General features: G+C 37.5%; 1 protein-coding gene across 2 annotated transcripts in view; it reads right to left on the bottom strand.

Moving 5' to 3' along the window:
• Nucleotides 1-20,013, bottom strand: part of nlgn3a (neuroligin 3a) — a 431,355-nt gene that overhangs the window by 158,040 nt on the left and 253,302 nt on the right. For both annotated transcript variants that reach the window (XM_057850147.1, XM_057850148.1), the window contains one exon: nucleotides 5,366-5,551. In XM_057850147.1, the coding sequence (XP_057706130.1) occupies nucleotides 5,366-5,551 (186 nt within the window). The remainder of the gene's footprint in view (nucleotides 1-5,365; nucleotides 5,552-20,013) is intronic.

Raw genomic sequence — 20,013 nt, 5'->3', positions numbered from 1 at the left:
TCCAATAATTGATGAATATATTGTTTTGAAGCATAGAACAACATAATATCTGCTATTGGAAGTTTAGCTACATCCACTCTGCGACAAATCCTCTGGGCAGCATTGAACAGCAATTAGTATCATCTAACATTGACACAATCAGATAACGGTAATCTTGTAAAGTAACCACTGTCTAATTTGTCTGTGACCCCAAAAAAACACACTAAATGGAGATTGTATTTAGATTTTAAAGGTGCACAATGTAGGATTGGCAGCCAAAAATGGTACTGTAAATAGATCAAAATATTGACGAGCAGGCTGCATGTGATAGGGGGTAGAGCTGGGAATCTTTGGGCATCTAACGATTCGATTACGATTACGATTCAGAGGCTCCGATTCGATTATAAAACGATTATTGATGCACCCCACTGCTTTTTTATTTTTTAATTTTTTTTTTTTTAAAATTTATTTTTATAAATGTTTTGTACATTAGTTCCGAAATTGTTCAAAAATACTCTCAGGCTAAACCAAACTACTATTTCAGTATCAAGTTAACATATAGCAGTAAACAAATATACAAAAATAACAGTAAATAAAAAAAACTCCAGTCCCCATTCTGTATCAGCAGCTTTAAACTACATTCAATTAATTTAATGTTGTGAATCAACCATTTAAGTTGTTAAAATTGCTCCCGTTATTCCATAATTTCCCTTTTGTCTACTTTCGACATGTGAAAGTTTTAAAACTATTTTAAAGATAGATTCAAGTCAATATTTTACTGATTTAGGAGTATTTTAGATAAAAAGTTAATTAGGTTTGCTTGGAAAGTTTGCTACAACAGCCTTGCAGGGAAGTGTACTGCTTTAAGATGGCGGCTGTTTACTAACGCCGCATCTAGCTTTTTGTAGGTGTGCTGCTAACGCTACCGAATCTATAACGCGTCTAGTCCTATATAAATGATATCTACCGTAACATTATAGTAGCAGTTTTTCGGCAGCAGTCAGGTATGTTGTTGTTTTTTATCTCGTGGCATGAGTTGAGCTAGAGCCGTGAGTTGAGCATTGGCATTACCTGAGGGGCCGGGTAATGAGAAGCATGATGTTTAGCTACCCTTGCTCCGCTCCTCATTGACCGCGCGGCGCGCTGAGTATGTTGTACTTCTGTTTTACTTGGCATATTTCAATAATCGGAATTTGGATGTTTGTGAATCGTTCTCGAATCTTCCACGGCCGAATCGCGAATAATCTAAGAATCGGAAATTTTGCACACCTCTAATAGGGGGTGTCCCACCAGCAGCTGTAACGTTTGAGTGTGTGCATTAGGATAAACCTAATTGCTATGGTGAAGGAGACTTGAAAATGGCATCTTCTACGAAGAGACACGCTTACGAAGCCCAGTTCAAACTCAAGGGTATCACCTACGTGGAACAAAAAGAAAATGCTTGTTGAAAATGATTTTAAGAGGCAAGCTGCCGTGCTTGATAAAGACCTAGCCAGTACAATTCGGTTACAAAAGATGAGGACTTTGATTTGTGGAGTGATTAATGTGAGCACTTTGTTAAATTATTTAACAAGTACAATTGAACTAAAAAAAAAACGCTGACTCATGCTAACGTGCATGCTAGCGTATGTTTTCATGCACCCAATAATGCGGAGCGCTTTGTGTTTTAATCCGGTGCGCCCTATGGTCGTGAAAATACCGTATATATGAAGAAAACTAAAGATGTCCCGATCGATCGTCCGATCATGTCATTTTCAAAGTATCGGAATCGGCAAAAAAATATCGGACATGCCTTTTTTTAATATATATATTTTTTAATTAAATTGTTTTCTAATTGTATTTAACGTTACAGACAAAATGTCTTACACTCATCCAGAGTCTTTAGTTTTGGCTTAAAGTAGGGCTATCAAATCTATGGCGTTAACGGCGGTAATTAATTTTTAAAAAATTAATCACGTTAAAATATTTAACGCAATTAACGCATGCACTGCACGACCCACTCACGCATTATCGCGTTCAATCTATAATAGTGCCGTTTTCCCTATATATAGAGCTAAAAGGCAGCGTAAACTTTGGAGCCTTTTCTTACATGGCTAAAGCCTTACAATCCCTCTCTCAACAATTAGAAATATCGTGGGAAGCAATGTGGGGAAGAAAGGTAGTAGTTGATCTTTTTCTTAACACCCTATGTTATTTCCCAACGCAGAGAAGATATATCAATTGGTGCCACTACGCACAGTCATGGTTGCACTTTCCATCATGCATTTGGGCAGAACAGTTAAATGGCTACAGTATCATTTACTGAAAGCTCAACAAATACATTAGATGGCAATATTTAGTCACAATATACAAAGTTACATTCATCCTTTAAGAATTACGTCTTTCTATCCGTGGATCCCTCTCACAGAAAGAATGTTCATAATGTAAATGCCATTTTGAGGATTTACTGTCATAATAAACAAATACAGTACTTATGTACAGTATGTTGAATGTATATATTCGTCCGAGTTTTATTCATTTTTTTCTTAATACATTGCCAAAATGTATATGATCGGGAAAAATTATCGGGAATGATTGGAATTGAATCGGGAGGAAAAAAAAAAGCAATCGGATTGGGAAATATCGGGATTGGCAGATACTCAAACTAAAACGATCGGGATCGGATCGGGAGCAAAAAAACATGATCGGAACAACCCTAAAGAAAACCAATGACGAATTTCCCCTCTGTGAATTTCCAATCGCAACGAATAACAGTTCTTCCTAACAACCAGCAGACTGCTAACACATAAGAAATCACTATTCAAATACCACCTACTAGCAGTGTTCATGCCATTGTGTAATTTATTTAATTATGGATTTTCACTTCGGTTTCCTTGCTGCTCTTCGGATGTTTTCTATTCTTGTTTACTGTGTTGTCTTGGAAACAGGAACAACCTGCCCCATCTGGCTACTGTGAGACAATATGATGCGATGGAAAAAAACAAAGATGAGATGGAGGCAATTTTTTTTAAGGTACTGCTGTATGTTTATAACATTGTATTTCAATACCAAAGGTAAAAAAATATAGAAATACTGTAAATGCTGTGTTTAAACAGGAGGTCTTGGCATTTTATTTCTAATTTCCAAGTTTATTTTATAGTTTTTATTAGCTCTTTTTTTACCAAGTGCTACATGCACTTGTATTGAGGGTGGAGGACACAACCAGTAATATCCCATTTACTAGGAGGCAGTAGATGGTTTCACTGGCAGTATAATAACATGCTACATGAAGCATAGCATGAAAGAGTAGGAATAAAAGCAGCTTTCATCGTAAAAATAGAATCCAAAAGGAGCCATTACCCATTTGATAAAATGGAGGTAATTATTATTATTTTAAAGCAAATTGGACTACGGCGAATATATCACTAATCATCAATTCTTAAAGGGATCCCCTGATAAAAAGACTGTACTTTTAGTTCTTAAAAGATAAACGTTACTATGAGTTAAAATAATTTGGTATTAAAACCCCTCTTGATGTTTTTGTTTTTATACAATTTATAAAATGAGTTTAACTAGTAGGTCATCATTGTTGTTGACGTTGCAGGGCGGTGACGTCACTGGGTTGCGCTGCCGGGCACTCAGAGTATGACCCTAACGACATAAACATGTCATCTGATCAACCCTTTAAATTCGAACCCGAGAGAAACATGAATGAGCATGACAGTACTGTTGATAACTCACAAAACGAGCAGCAAAGGCAAAATGAACAGGAAAGACGGGATGAGATGTGGCAAGAGTATGACAAAATGCCAAAATGTACTATCCCGGCGAAATGTTCTACTAGAGGCAAATTTGACACCCAAAGTACTACTGTGTGCTTTTAGGTTGTTTTGTTTAGATGCATACAGATAAAAGATACTAAAGATGCCTTAAGAAAATACCTAAACGTAATTATCATCAAATAAGGGTGGTTTAAATTAGCTACATGACTAATGTGGTCAGCAGATCAACAATCTGCTTTAAAGCTACAAGAAGAAAACACAATGCTTAAAAGTATGGGGGGAAAACATGCAAAAAGTATTATGAGGTAATAAAAAGGTAATAAAAGACACAATAAAAACACAAATAGTAAGTACTCGCCGCTTTTAACCAATGCGCGTATGTGTTGGATGTCTCGCCGCATAGAGGGAATTGCAGAACACGGTAGTGTTCATGTATTGACAGTGACAAAGTACGTCATTACCCCGAACTTCCATTGCGCGCAGGTCAAAACATTTTTAAATCAATGGCAATATTTTATGTGTTTATAACATATTTTAGTAAAAGATAACAATTGTGGCTTATTAGAGCCAACAAGACTTTAAGTCCGAGGTTCCCTTTAAGATTTGTCGGAGTTAAAAGGCCGATTTTAGCCCGTATTTTAAACTGAAGGGGGAGAAAAACAACCATATCTAGCAAAAAGAAAAATGAGTTTGTTGATGTATTTATTTAATGCCATCCACTTTTATGCTACGTCCAGTTAAAGCATCATATGCTGCCAACCACGCGTGTCCAAAGCACCTTGTTAGTGGCTGCTTTATAAGCAGCGTAAATGTGTGTATGGGTGTAAAATGTTAAGATTCTCAATTAGGATATTAACCACAACATAAAAATCACTTTACAACGGAATGGATGCAAAACAGCAACAGTACTTCAACAGAATGAGTAAATATGTGAGTGAAGGTAATAATTCAAGGTTAAGAATGATGCAGTTACTGCACGGCTCTGCGGGATAGAGCAGAGAGTTGACATTCACGGATGGATCCCACAGCCAAAATTTACCTATAAGCAGTAGGGCTCCCTCTTAATTCAATGATGCATTCGGGAAGTATGTCTATGAGGGATGCTCATTATGAGTCCAGTTTAACCACACATTTTGCATTCAGTATGAAGAAAAAAAAACAGCCAGCGAGAGTACTATATCATCACGAGACAGCATTAAGTCAGAGGATAAACAACATTCTAATTCTAAGAGTGGTGTGTGCGTGCGCGTGTCTATTTGTGCATGCGTGCGAATCATTTAGCAGGACTGAATGGCTCTTCTAAAGTGCATCATGTTTTTAATCTTGTTCACAAAACAACATTATACACGGAGGTTCATCTCTAGCATCCAAAAGGAGGTGGGGCGATACAAGCAAAAGCAACAAAGCATCTAAAGACCCACATGTGGAATTTCCCCGTGGTATTGAACAACACAGAAATTGAAATGCAAACACCTGCTCTGTACAACATTCGACATGCTGTAGCATTACTCAATGACTGTCTCTCTGCTTTTGCCAGATTCGACCATGCCAGCAGGCAGTAAGGAGCTCCACAGCTGTATGGGCACGCTCAACCCCCACTCCAATTTTGACAGCACACTACGTACCTTCAGAGTGGTGGGAAAGGGTTAGCAGGCTCACGCAGGAAGCTCCGATGCCAGAACCGAATACAGTGATGCGGTTAGAGTCCCCTCCGAAGAAGCCGATGTTCTCACTGATCCATCTCAATGCCTGGATCTGATCTAGCAGCCCGTAGTTTCCTTTAGCAGCCTGGTCTCCAGTACTAAGGAAGCCTGAAAAACATGCATTTATAGAGATTTGAAACGGATGACATTGTTGAATCGCTATGATGAGTGCTAAAAATATGGCGGAAAACACAGACGAGACTGAAAAAGCAGTTTCTGCTCTTGCACTCCTCTTTAAAAGAAACTGCTGTATTTCAAGCCAAAACAACTGTTGCGTTTAATGGAACTATATGTCTATATGCTGCCATAGCAGATTCATGGTGCATGAAGCCCCTGAACTATTTTTAATTTGTCCGTTTTACCCTGAAAACCCCCGTTTACAGACGTCGCGCAACCGCTTTTGTTTCAACCCAGCTATAAAACGAAGGTAATTAATTAAATTTGTTATTCAAAATGTCTGTCGTTTTTAGCTTAGAATCATTCATTGATGTCTCATATTTCGTATAAAAAAAAAAAACGGCTTTAAAAAATTATTCACTCACATATTTTAAACTTCTAAACAAATTATGTCACAATGAAAAAAATGGCGTCTGTAAAAAAGTCACGGATCTCGACCTCATAACTGTCGCATAATTGTATTTTTATTTTTACTGTCGCATTTTCTCCGTTATGTTTGATGATAAATAATCGATCCAAAAAAAGAAGAAAAAAAAAAAAAAACGTTTAGAAAGGTAAATATATGAAAAAGAACATCTCGACCACTCCTTGATGTCTGCGATTTCTGCATCGCGGCCCTTGTTATATGACCATGTTTCACACATAAAATCCCAAAAAAATCCAGCTTTGGCCATTCACAGCTGTGTCTTGACACTCACTGATACATGCGACATGGAGTTTTTGGATCAAAACAAGTACGCGATAATATCTCGTTAAAGTCATGGCGTCTGTAATTCTGCTCTCGCGTGTTCTCGCCTCCAGATAGGGTTTTGCTGTTTAAATTTTTTTTTTTTTTAAATGCCCTCCTGTTCAAAAATGTTCTTCCCCCAGAAAATTGAAATTTCAAACTTTCAAATGATGTATCACATATGCATATCAGACAATTTTGAAATTTGGCCAAATTGGGGATCTCAAAGCGAAACTTCAAGTCACCTGAGTGTTTTCCGCCATATGCTTTTGCAAAAAGTCTAAAACAGTAAGATGTCTGGGATTTGTCTAAAATATGGTACATGCACCATATGGACAAAAATATTGGGGTACATCAAGTCATCATAACTTCTTGTTGAGTTAGCCCGACTACTTTACCTCTCTACCAATTCTTTATCACTGCCAGATTCAGCAAACTCTTCAAACAAATGATAATGTTAACCAGTGTTGTCAGTCACGCGTTACTGTAATCTGATTACTTTCTTTCAGTAACGAGCAAACTAACGCGTTAATTTGTCGAAGCCAGTAATCTGATTGAAGTTAGTTTCCTTAGTGCCTGTGCGTTACTATTCTGTTGTTGCCTCATAATGTATGTAGAATGAAAAACACTGCAGTCATGTACGAAGAGTATTTGAATAGAAAATATTGCTCTTGAGTTTGGGAGTTACATCACATCTCACGTTTTCTTGTCTAAAAAAGAAATACAAAACGGGTCACGTTGCTGTGTGACCGCTGTCTGCCACGGCGGTCAACAACATCCTGGATACCTCGTCAGAATGCTAACAGTGAAAGGCAAGAGATACCACAAACGGATGCATTTGCTCACTGAAAATGCAGCCATTACTTCACATTTCTGTCCAGTAAAGAGGACAAAAATATCTCCGTGCTGGCTCAAAAAGACTGTCGACCGCTAAAAACTTCGACATTCAATTCATGGAAGCACTAGGAATTACAGCACAACATGACAAAACTCGAAACAAAGCCTAAAGGTAACGAGACAGCCAGCACTTCTACAGTTTGTAACCAGCCATTACGCAAGTTTTATAGTTACAGTTTGTAATCATAGGCGGAGTTTTACTTTTGTGGGAGTAGGGGGCGGGGCAAACATGTTGATGACCATGAAACAAAAGTAAAAAGTTTGGACACACCTCATCATTTCTGCGTTTGATATATTTTCACTACTATTGTAAATTCTCACTGAAGACATCAACACGATGAACAAACACGTGGACTTGGCAAAAAAAAGTGAAATGACTGAAAACAGGTTTTATATTCTACATTCAAACTAAACTTAACTTGTTAGCATGTTCTTTATGCTATAGCTATCTGAATAACTCTTAATAGCAATGTTATGTTAACATATCGGTCACGTTCACATTTCGCTGTTCATGCATCATATAACATTATCATACTGTACACTTATTCAGCGTGTTGTTCTCTACTGTATTTTTATTTTAAAATGCCTTTCAAGATGACATATCTGTTCTATGTGTTGGATTTTATTAAGTAAATATCCCCCCAAAATGCGACTTTTACTCTGATGTGACATATATATTATTTGTTCTCTTCGTTGGGCATTTTATGGCTGGTGCGACTTATACTCAGGTGCGACTTATAGTCCGAAAAATACAGTATGTACATATCTTCGATGTATGTACGATCTTGTATCTGTTCACGTTCAATCCTTGGTTCAAGCTCTGTTGTTGTTGGTTGCTTTTGAAAGCTTAGGTTTAAAGAAATTCTAAATATCTATCTTGCCTCTTTAGGTGTAGTTTTGGCTAAGCATAGCAAAGGACAGTCTCTAAGGTGCTAATCACGTGATCTGTTGGAAAAATGATTTTGACCCATTATGAAATACTTAGCAGGATTCTTGTTCATTTCATTCATTTTTATTGTTTGTTTTATTGCTCTACAACTTTTATAGACACAATTTTAATGGCTAAGTCTTTATTTTAAAGGGGAAGTTCAGAATTTTTGACATTAATCTTGAGTTAGCGCAGGTTAAGTTAGTCGTTGGAATACATTTGAACAAATTCCGTGCAGTCAATGGTGGTTGAAATCAACTCCATCGATTAATTAAACCCCGCTCACTCTTATTAAGCCTTACGTGAAAAATTCATTTACATGTGATTAGATTTTTCTGTTGTCATTTTTATGTTGAGGCAGCAAAAGGAGAAAAATTGGTAAAAAGTAACTGATAAGTTACTTTTAAAGTAACATGTTTACTTTGATAATAAAGTAATCAGTAAAGTAACTACATTACTTTTTTGAGAAGTAATCAGTAATCAGTAATTAAATTACTTTTTAAAGTAATCTGTGACAACACTGATGTTAACATAACTTAGCCCTAATGAAATGACTTAATTTGCTTTATTCTAAACACCAATAAAATAGTACTTGACATGACTATGAATGTACAATAATGTAGTCACAGTAAATTTAATGTATTCAATCGGAATTGTGTTGATTATCCTGGTGTACGGGTTTTGACCACAAGATGGACCGTGGCAGTATCACTTGAAGATTTCATAATGAAAAACAAAGGCCGTACAACTCGGCATATATGACTTTGAGAATTATTGTATGCTCTGTCTTACTGTGTTTTTACAGCTTGCGTTAGTAATTATTCAACAGCACTTCCCATCATGTCTTATAATTCAACTGGGATTTGTGAATTACTGTATTTTTTGGACTACAGGTGTACCTGATTATAAGCTGTACCCACCAAATCTTTAGAAGAAAATGGTATCCACTACATATAAACCGCACTAAACCACAGAGCTATCCACACTAAAAGAATGCAGCTCATTCCTGTGTAAAATTCCACATATAAACCACACACCGGACTAAAAAAACAAACGGTTCAATGCGGGGGAAAAAAGTAGTGGCTTATAGTCCAAAAATTATGATATTTTGTTTGGTCAAATATACAATGCGTAATCATTTTTGTTTTATATTTAGTGTTCAAGTAAACTGAAACTGGGAGTGGCAATAAAAGCCTTTTTTTTTCAACTGTAGAAAAAAAAAAGTTTTCGTATGCTTGTATCGGGAAAAAAATAAATAAACATATGAGATTAACCAATGTACTGAGGTCAGTTTGCCCCCCAAAAATGAGAGTGTCTTGTTTCAGCAGGTTGGTTGAGTGAGGTGTGACTATGTTTAAGTAGAAAAAGAAAAACAAAAAAAAAGCTACATTCTCTAATTTTTAACCCAGCTGCTGTGTCTCAATACTTTTGTTAATATAGAGTATAGCCTCTCAGCATGCACCTTCAGCACAAAAGGTTATCTACTAAATATCATGCCAGTTGACAGCAACGGTGAAATCATGACATATTGGATGACGAGCTTGTTGGTAAAATAGTGCGTGAGACCACATGTCATCTAGCACCTTATTAGAAATCAATGACCTACTCCCTGGGTGAACACCCATCATCTGATCTATCGATCATTTTGGATGAAAACCCTATGGATCACTGAAGAAGAAAAAAAAAGAGTAACGGTCATATTTTGAAGCCACCAGAAGAGCATACAGTATTTTATCCTCATCTTCAGCATTTCACACTCTATAACAGAACATTCATGACAATTACTACCCATGTCTGTCGTCTGCTGTATGATGGGACAGTCAGCTGTCTTGTGGGTCTATAAGACCTCATACTGCAATAACAAGCCGCCCTCTCCCAGCGGCTCTAACAGGCCAGAATCCTGCTGAATGATGCGCAATTGAGAGCCAAGGGAGAAGATCAAAGACAGACGCGATGGTGGACTCAATGTCCATCAAACCAGAGAACATGCATGCGTGGTGACAAGTCTGAAAATGTGTGGACACAAAGAAGAGCCACTCCCTCCAAGGACTGCTAAACACATCATAAGCAGCATATGTGGTGGTGGGTTGCATACCCTTCAGCGTTTCTCGGCTTTGTTTCTATTTCATGGTCGATGCCTCTATGTAATGATGAGGACTGCTTTTAAGCCCCGTGGGATTAAAGAGAAGTGCTTTGAAGACATTACTGCTCAAAAAAAGATGCAAATCTTTGTTTCTGACCCAGGTCAGACACAGCAATGAACACTTGGGATAAACACAGATTACAAAGCAGCTGCTTTGGACTCATTAGCTGCTCATGCCATGCCCGAAGATTCTTTGTCCTCACAACTTTTTTCCTTTCTTCTTTGTGTGAAACCACTGTGATGATAGACAGCTTGCCCCACCCTCAACATCGCACCTACCATGCCCCCGCCCCAAGCGAGTGGCATTGGAATGGCTAAGCATGATCACGCATTGGGTGAAAAGGAAGTGGCCCAAGCAGCAAATCAGGAGACAAATGGATCAACAGATGGTCTCCTTCAGACGCATCCCTGAGGATGACAGAGCAGTGTGGCACATGCAGAGAAAGAGAGAGAGCGCCAAGGAGACAGGCGGAGGAATAGAAACAGACAGGCAGAGGAGAGAGGAGGACTCCATTTGAAGAGCTTTTCATTCACTTCTCTCACTGCTCCTACTTGTGTGCCATCTCCACGAAAGGGCAACAGACTTGTATTACCTTCTCCAGGGTGCTGGTTAGAGAGGCAACACGATCATGAGAATAAAACTTATTTAGGTCACCATGTGTCTGCGAGCTTATGAAATGTACCTGATAAAGTATTGAGACGCACTCCATGAGAAATATATTAATCAATGGGGATGTAGGAAGTTGGGAAGATATTTTAAAAAGCGCTCAAATGAGGACAAATCGATTGTACCATTAGTCATGGTCACGTCAGTGCTGTGAACCCCATACTGTTCTTCTTCTCTATTATTTTCTGTTGCGCCCCCCCAGTCTCTGCCGCCACTATAATTACAGTATTGGCCCGAATATTAGACATTGTTTTTTGCATTGAAATAAGACTGACTGGGGGTCGTCTTATAGTCGCGGTCTAGACATTATATCCATTCTCGACGCTAGATGGCGTCAGATATCATTGAAGCGAATGCTGAACTTGAGGAGTAATGTTCTGTCATGACAGATCTCAGCTGCTCTCAAGTTTAACCAGTTTGCATTATTTTATTGGAATGTTTTTCCTTATTCAGATTTGTTTCAAGACTACAGTTACAGTAGACCTCACTTTTTGATGGTTATTGCAATTATGTTGTTTTATCACAAAAGATTTGTTTATTTACATTTCAAAACCCAGAAGCCATTCATTTACCAATGTGATTGCACTTTAGTTTACATATTTAAAGGTTCAGATATTAAGATTTGAATGAGGCAAAATAACATGGTATTTCTCTCAAGTATATTTTTATAATCCTTTTTTTCGTATAAAAATTAATTTTGTGCTCAGAAGGTCTTTTTTCAAACTTGAGTCTTGAAAAAGAGGGGGTCGTCTATAATCAGGGCCGTCTTATATTCGGGCCAATACGGTGGTATAATTTGTCTAAATAAATGTAATAAGTACATCACTGCATAACGTTGTCTTCTTTTTAATTTTAAAGGGAAAAGGTAATATAGATCCACTTACAATGAAGAATAACTTTATTAACATTGTTTTGTTTGTAACAGGAAACACAAAGCATATTAATTTGCCTGAATTGGAAAAAAAGGTACATCCAAACTAAAAATACGTACACTCAAGGTACAAAAAAATCGTAACATTATAATAAATTCAAATTGATTAGTAATAGTAACTCATGAGGACAATATGCCAAACAATTTGACCGAAAAAATACTGCAGGCAGTATCAGCTCCTTTGATATGGTGTAGGGTTATTTTGCACTGAATAACTTGGTAGGCCACCTTGTACGATGCTAACGGTACTCGCTAGTTGACTGATGTAACACTGACAAAGCGGGATGATTGTTGGCGATATTTGGCACGTTTTCGCTGAAAAAAATCAAGCGGGTTGGCACTGTGATTAGGGTCTAATGCCTTTAAGTGACGTCTTAATTTATTTGGCTTCCTGTTGTCCACTGCAACTTTTTAGACACAGTAAACAGACTGGTACTTCCGCATCTTCCACTGTATTAAAAGTCAAAGCCAAAAGCCAAACGCTACATGCGCTTCGTCATACAGTATTTCCTCATCTGAGCTCTTCATCTTTCGAATGCTCTTTGCTGTGTGCTCTTGTTTGGTTCAAAAATACTGCGCACACTCTGAAAATGAGAGCGACACTGCCACCCACAGAGTGGATGTGCAATTACATTTATTCTGGTACAGCAAAAATGTATGTTCCAAGAGGTCACATGCGCCACACCCGGCATTGTTCTGCGCCCGTCTAGGGGCGCGGCCCCACTATTTGAGAAGTACTGCACTAGACCAAGAGGACCATGGTCCAGTTGGAGAGCTACCTTGCAGCAACTCTTGCAAATGAGTTGTTGTAAAAGTTCAGTATTCACACTGCGCTAACCAAACTTTCCGAGTAGCATCACGTGGATGACAGGCACACTTATTGATTGGGCAAATAGAGGAGGAAATACCTCCCTCCTGGGAGGGGAGGGAGCGTGGTACCAATGTACTATTTCATTATGTTTACATATTAACTCATTTGCTCCCAAAAACTAAATGTTCTATTTTTAATTGTTTCAGTGTTTTATACGTCTTTTACGTTTTTTTTCATAAGAGACATCCCTGGGTTCTGATTCAACTGAGCTCCAAAGCACAAAGCTGAAAATCCATTTTAAAGCAATAAAACTGGCCGCTGGAGGGCGGTAGCGCATTTGGTCAGACCCACAACCCAATTCAACGGAATGAACAGCGGACGACCGAATGGACGTCCAGGATGCCAGGCGGCGACGACCGAGCAGAACGACAGGGACCACCAGTGCAGCGGACGATGCCGTTGAGTCCGTGCTGGAAAGACTAAAAAAATCCATCTTTATGAGACAGGCGGCGATGAGGAAAAAGTTTACCCCGGCCGTTGAGGCCACAACAGCGTCATCTCTCAGTTATGTGTAAATAAATTGTTACTTTGCTATCAAAAGCTCTATTTGTCTTGTTGTTTATGTTATTTTATAGAAGGAAAACATTCAGATGTTTGGGATGTAACTAAAGCAAAAAATAGCTGTGTTAAAGTTAAAGTTATGTTTGAAATGTATGCGTTTACAAAAAGCTAAATTTCTCCGTTTTTTCATCAGAAATTGGAAAATTGCTCATATTAAGCTATTTTCTAATGCTGATTTCTTAAGAATGGAAAAATATATGAACTAACTTTTTTTCCTGCTGAAAGAAGAGAGTAATCTTTCTTTTGCTGGGTTCCATGTTTATATAGCAATAGAACATAATTTTCTGTGGGCCTTGCAAAATCAGTCAAAATCCGGTAAAACGGCCGGGAGCGAAGGGGGTTGCACCGGTGAAAATGGCTGTAAGTGAATGAGTTAATTTAATGACACAAAAGTCCAAAAAGGCATGAAATGGATGTTTGATGTGAAGGAACCGAACCGAGACTGCAACTCCTTTGAGATAAATTAGAGCAAAAGATTACGATCCAATCCCTCGAAAATGATCCCGAATCAACTTTTCAGAATCTTGGACAATCTTGCCAGAAATGTAAAAGCTGTTATGTTTGCAAAGTGGAGCCCAACACAATATTTTCTTCCACTGTCACAGTTACGCTTGTGGGCGTAAAGTCCATCTGCCCCAAGTATTTCAAGCAAAGACTTGATCTGCAACTATGACCCTAAATAAAACTAAATAGCCAAAACGATCGGTCTAGAAATTAATAATTAGTCATTAAAGGATTACAAAATATAATCAATTAGAATTGCATATCCATCTGGTTGAATAAAATGCTGTCCAGTGCTCAATTCAGTGGAGACCAGGCTGTTGTTCCTGCATTCATAAATAAATGTGGCCATTAAATTTTAGGGAGGTGGAAATCCACTATCTAAGACAACAGGACAAGCTGCAGGCACTATTGTAAAAATAATTACTGTATAGCTGCTGGCGATGGTTTAATTGGAAAGGTGACAGAATATATTTTATTTGGAAAGCAATTAAGATAGCAATGCAATTGTTTTTATGCTTGGCTATACAGTAGCTACTTTTAAATAGGCACATTTACTCTCTGCTGTGTGTTGCTGTTGTCTGGCCTTTAAGTACACTGGCTCAACGTAAAGACTTTTAGTCTGCTTTTTTAGAGTCATGCAGCAATGTATACATACAGTACATACACGAAATGGTGGAAGAAATGTGAACAAGGACCAGGTGCAATGAGCATAAACGGGACCCCCCGAGTGGACCGTCCAACGGGGGGTTCTAGTAGCCAATTATTTGCGGGCCCCTCCACACTTTCAAAGGCCTCTCAATATGATCATCCGGGGTGTGTGTGTGAAGGGGATGCAAGTGAGAATTTTGTTGTGGACCCCTCCAGACAACTGGGAAGCAGCTAGCAGAGATATTTTAACACTTAAACCAGTGGTTCTCAACCTGGGTTCGATCGAACTCCAGGGGTTCGGTGAGTAAGTCTAAGGGGTTCAGCGAAGGTAATGAAACCCACGCATATTAAATCTAGCCAAAGTGGCTTTTTAGAACAGGTTTTGGAGAGGGTTTTCCCAATTTACAGGCTTAATAGTAATAATAATAATACATTTTATTTGAAGGCACCTTCTAGCACTCAAAGTCGCCGTGCAATCATTGAAAATAAAACATTTAAAATTAAAGATTGAAAACAGTAAAAAAAACAATAAAGTATAGAACATTTAGGGCAAATTTAAAATACTAAAGAGATGTAAAAACAATAAAAAATACTAATAGATAAAAAATAAGTAGCAGAAATCTAAAACAGAGAAATTAGGGATTATTATTGACAGGCGAGTCTGAATAGTTGAGTTTTGAGTTTGGATTGAAAAAGGGGGAACCATCAATCCATTTCTTATAACTGCCAGTCCTCAATCTGATGGGAGGAGGAACTGGTTTGCTCAGTGGAAGGTTGACTCGCACTTGATATGAGGGAATACAACAGACCAATGAGCATAGATATATTGGTTTTGAATTTGGAAAAAAAAAAAAAAAAAGCTTTATTATCTAATTCCGAAGGGTTCGGTGAATCCACATGTGAAACTTGCGGGTTCGGTACCTTTAGCAAGGTTAAGAAACACTGACTTAAACACTACTATATTACAGCTCCGTGCATTATCTTATCTTTTTGTTTGGCCCTCCGCTTGCCCAACCACGCCCACTTAATGTACTGCCACACCCCCAACAACCTCCGAAGTTCCACCACTGCATACACTGAACTTACTCAAAAGGTTGCGCAGTAAATTTAATATGTTAACAATAAAATCATTTACGGTAATTTTTGTTCAGGCTTGTTTCATGAGTTTGTTGTACTACCAAATATTTCTGTCGAACCAAAATGCAAAAGTAATATCTGATTGACACTGGTTTTATGAAAACAAAACAAAACAAAAAAAAAACTGACCAAAAAAAAAAAAAAAAAAACTGACAATTTCGCCCATCTTTGTATGGATAGTTGACATGCATGTTTCTGTGTGACACTTTGTGAGATGTGACTGTGGTGGTTGTTCTCATAGGTCTTTAAATAGCCCTGAATGATAATCCTAGTGAGCGATTTTGCCTTCTATTCAAATGGGCCACGAGGCATGCACACATAACAGCGCTTTCAGTAGTACATGTAAGACAAAGGGGATGTACAGTACTAGAATACCTTTAATTGCCACACTTAATGCTATGCTGCATAATGGTGAATTACGGTCAAATGTTGCATAACACATTGCTTGTACAGTCAATAAAGGGTTATTTTAAGGTCGTAGTCTGAACCCTAAAGAGAATAATTTAATATGAAGTGGTAAAACAGAACAGTTGTACTGTAACTGAAATCAACAAATGTACAATCATCATGTTACTACACTTTAAAAAACAACCTAATGAATGTACTCAAGGAAATTGAGGTAAAAATTTACACACAGTTTGATAGTTTAGCCAATTTTACTTAGTAAATATTATCTAAATGCGTCAACAATAATATGCTGAAATAATTTTGGGAAGGTTTACTTAGTCTGTTGAAACAGATTATATCACTTAACTCTATTAAAATTGAGTATTCATTTCTCATGATTGTCGTGTATTTGTAAGTATATTTTACTGTTTTTTTTTTTTTTTTTTTTTTTAAATAAATATTAATTAAAATATCAACTTAATTATTACTATTTTAGATAAGGTTTGTTTTACCCTAAAGCCAAGGCACACAAAGGAATTTTGATTGTAAACTGTTTTTATTGAAAATTTGCTCATTAAATTTAAACATTTAACAAATTGTCTGACCAATATAAACTGCATGCAAACATGTTTTTCCTAATAGTATGAGTTCAAGTACACTACAGTTTTAACTGATGAGTGAAGAACACGAGGGCATCAGTCCAAAATAAGTCATATGCAAACAACATGAGTTTAAGAACAGTTTTAACTCAACGGTGAACAACACCATCAAGCATCTTTCAGTTAGAGATACAAATGAGGCAAAAATGCTGTACCATTGATGTTTGAACCCCACAGAAGTGCGATGTTGTAGCATGTTAAACTACAGTGCAAAATAGTTTCATGAAATTAGTGTGCAAAATAAAGAAATGTAAATGAAATACCGTGTTTTTCGGAGTAGAAGTCGCACCTGAGTATAAGTCGCACCAACCATAAAATGCCCAACGAAAAGGAAAAAAAACATACCGTATTGGGCCAAATATAAGACAGCCCTGATTATAAGACGACCCCCTCTTTTTCAAGACGCAAGTTTGAAAAAAGACTTTTTGAACACCAAATTAATTTTTGTACAGGAAATAATCACAGTACATTTGAAACAAATGATTATGATAATATATTTGAGAGAAAAAGCATGTTATTTTGCCTCATTCAAATCTTAATATCTGAACATTTATATATGTAAACTAAAGTGCGATCACATTTGCAAATGAATGGCTTCTGGTTTTTGAAATGTAAATAAACCAATCTATTGTGATAAAACAACAAAATTGCAATAACTGCATTAACCATCAAAGTGAAGTCTAACTGTAACTGTAGTCTTGAAACAAAGCTTAATAAGGAAAAACATTTCAATAAAATAATGCAAACTGGTTAAACTTGAGAGTAGCTGAGATCTGTCATGACAGAAAATCACTTCAATGATATCTGGTGCCATCTAGCGTCGTGAATGGGTATAACGTCTAAACCGCGAATATAAGACGACCCCCACTTTTTCAGTCTTATTTCAATGCAAAAAACACCATCTTATATTCGGGCCAATACGGTATAAGTCGCACAGGAGTATAAGCTGCATTTTTGGGGGAAATTTACTTCATAAAATCCAACACATAGAACAGATATGTAATCTTGAAAGGCAATTTAATATAAAAATACAATAGAGAACAACATGCTGAATAAGTGTACAGTCTACAGTGCATGGACAACAAAATGCGAATATACTGTCCTCACCAGGGCGCTACTGCTCGGTCCTGGCTATACGGCTAAACTCCCAAATGAAGATGCTGGACGTCCGTATAATTTGCTGAATCAATTTAGTCCTCGATACCAAACAGGTACGCATCAATGTAAATAAATGATAATTAGGTGGTATTACAGCAATGACACAAACGGTTAGCATGCATTCGCTAGCATTAGCACATCGTTCAGACAACCACACAACTGGCTCTAAGTTTCAAATCGCGGGTGGAAAACACACAACAACAACAGAAAAGATGATACACAATGGTGTTGCCTCTGTAGAGATATTTTACAAGCATAAACAATGAATGTAGGTTCGCAGCCGTCTCTCTCTCTCTCTCTCTCTCTCTCTCTCTCTCTCTCGCCCACTCGCTCAGAGACGCTGCGTATCTGTCCGTCTTTTTCTGCCATGTGAGCGCTCTTCTTCGCGTAAACAAGTGCGAGTGAGCCCCCACGTGGGCGTGAAAGCGCCACAAACTAAAAGCATGCATTTCAATATAAAAAAAGTCAATAATACAATTGAACACACATTGCCAAAGGCAGAACGCGAACGTGGCCATAGCTATTAAGAGTTATTCAGATAACTATAGCATAAAGAACGTGCTAACAAGTTTACCAAACCATCAGCGTCACTCCAAAACACCAAAATTACAAGTGAAATGATATCACAATGTGTTAATAATTCCACACATAACTTTCTCCTGAGTATAAGTCGCACCCCCAGCCAAACTATGAAAAAAACTGACTTACAGTCCGAAAAATACGGTACATTATTAGCAGAAAAGACAGGGGTCATCAACTCCAGTCCTCGAAGGCACCTATCCAGTCTGTTTTCCACGTCTCCCTCCTCTAACACACCTGAATCAAATAATCAGGGTCATTATCAGACTATTGGAGAGCTTGCTGATGAGTTGCTCCTTAATTCATATTGACTAATCAGAGTTGTGGTGGCCCACAGTCATTCAATGTAAACAGTAACATTAGCTGCTGCTGCGGGTGGCACACCTCAGCAAATGGCGGACAATGTACTCCCAGTCGGGAACTGAGGGGACGTGTCACTCAATTATATTGAAAAGGCGACACATTTGACAATAATGTACGCCATAACTAAAAAGTTAGTTAGAAAATAAGGTTAATGATTCAAATTAAGCCACATTATTCCCAGCACCTCATGTTGCTATTCTCTAAAGAACATTGTTAGCTAGCTATGGAATGGCTGTTGAAAGCCAGGTATAAAATTTAAAAATATTTTTACCACTGGGGCTTTGTAATTCATCACGCAGCATACCAGGCTTGTTAATTTTTTCGCATTGTCAATTTAAAAGAAACAGTAAGTTCAAACTTACCGTATTTTTCGGACTATAAGTCCCACCTGAGTCTAAGTCGCACCAGCCATAAAATGCCCAACGAAGAGGAAAAAAACGTATATAAGTCGCACCTTAGTATAAGTCGCATTTTTGAGGGAAAATTACTTGATAAAATCCAACACATAGAACAGATATGTCATCTTGAATGGCAATTCAAAATAAAAATACAATAGAGAACAACATGTTCTGCATAAGTGTATGATAATGATAATGTTACATGATGCATGAACAACGAAATGCGAATATGGCCGGTATATTAATATATTAATACATAGCTAATAAGAGTTATTCAGATAACTATAGCATAAAGATCATGCGAACAAGTTTACCAAACCATCAGTGTCACTCCAAAACACCAAAATAACATGTGAAATGATATCATAATATGTTTCACACATAAGTCGCTCCGGAATATAAGTCGCACCCCCAGCCAAACTATAAAAAAAAACTGTGACTTATAGTCCGAAAAATACGGTACCTGCTACTGTACGATGTCATCCAAGTTGGAGTGTCCGCCGAATAAAACGGTCCCCCTTTCAGTTTCAAAGAAGACTGAGCACACACCTAATATTTTTGGGTAGATGTTATTTTGTTTGTTCATGTTGAAGTTTTTACTGATTAAAATTAGGTAAAGAGAGTTAATTCTAACCAATTTAATACAGTTCACTTGCTTATTTACTGTAAATACTTTTAGTTTAATTCATACAATTTATATGGATCATAATTACTACCCACAAAAATCGTTTTTATAGTGTAGTGAGTGTGTACTATCAGCAAGCTAGTAGCTGACAGGGTGAATTCTATTGTCGACAATAGCAGAAAAATATTTTTTTAGGTAAAAGACGACTAT

Source organism: Corythoichthys intestinalis, chromosome 11 (assembly GCF_030265065.1).
Source record: "Corythoichthys intestinalis isolate RoL2023-P3 chromosome 11, ASM3026506v1, whole genome shotgun sequence".
NCBI classification, from domain to species: domain Eukaryota; kingdom Metazoa; phylum Chordata; class Actinopteri; order Syngnathiformes; family Syngnathidae; genus Corythoichthys; species Corythoichthys intestinalis.
Note: the sequence above shows the minus strand (reverse complement) of the source record. Positions and strands in the feature narration are given on the sequence as shown.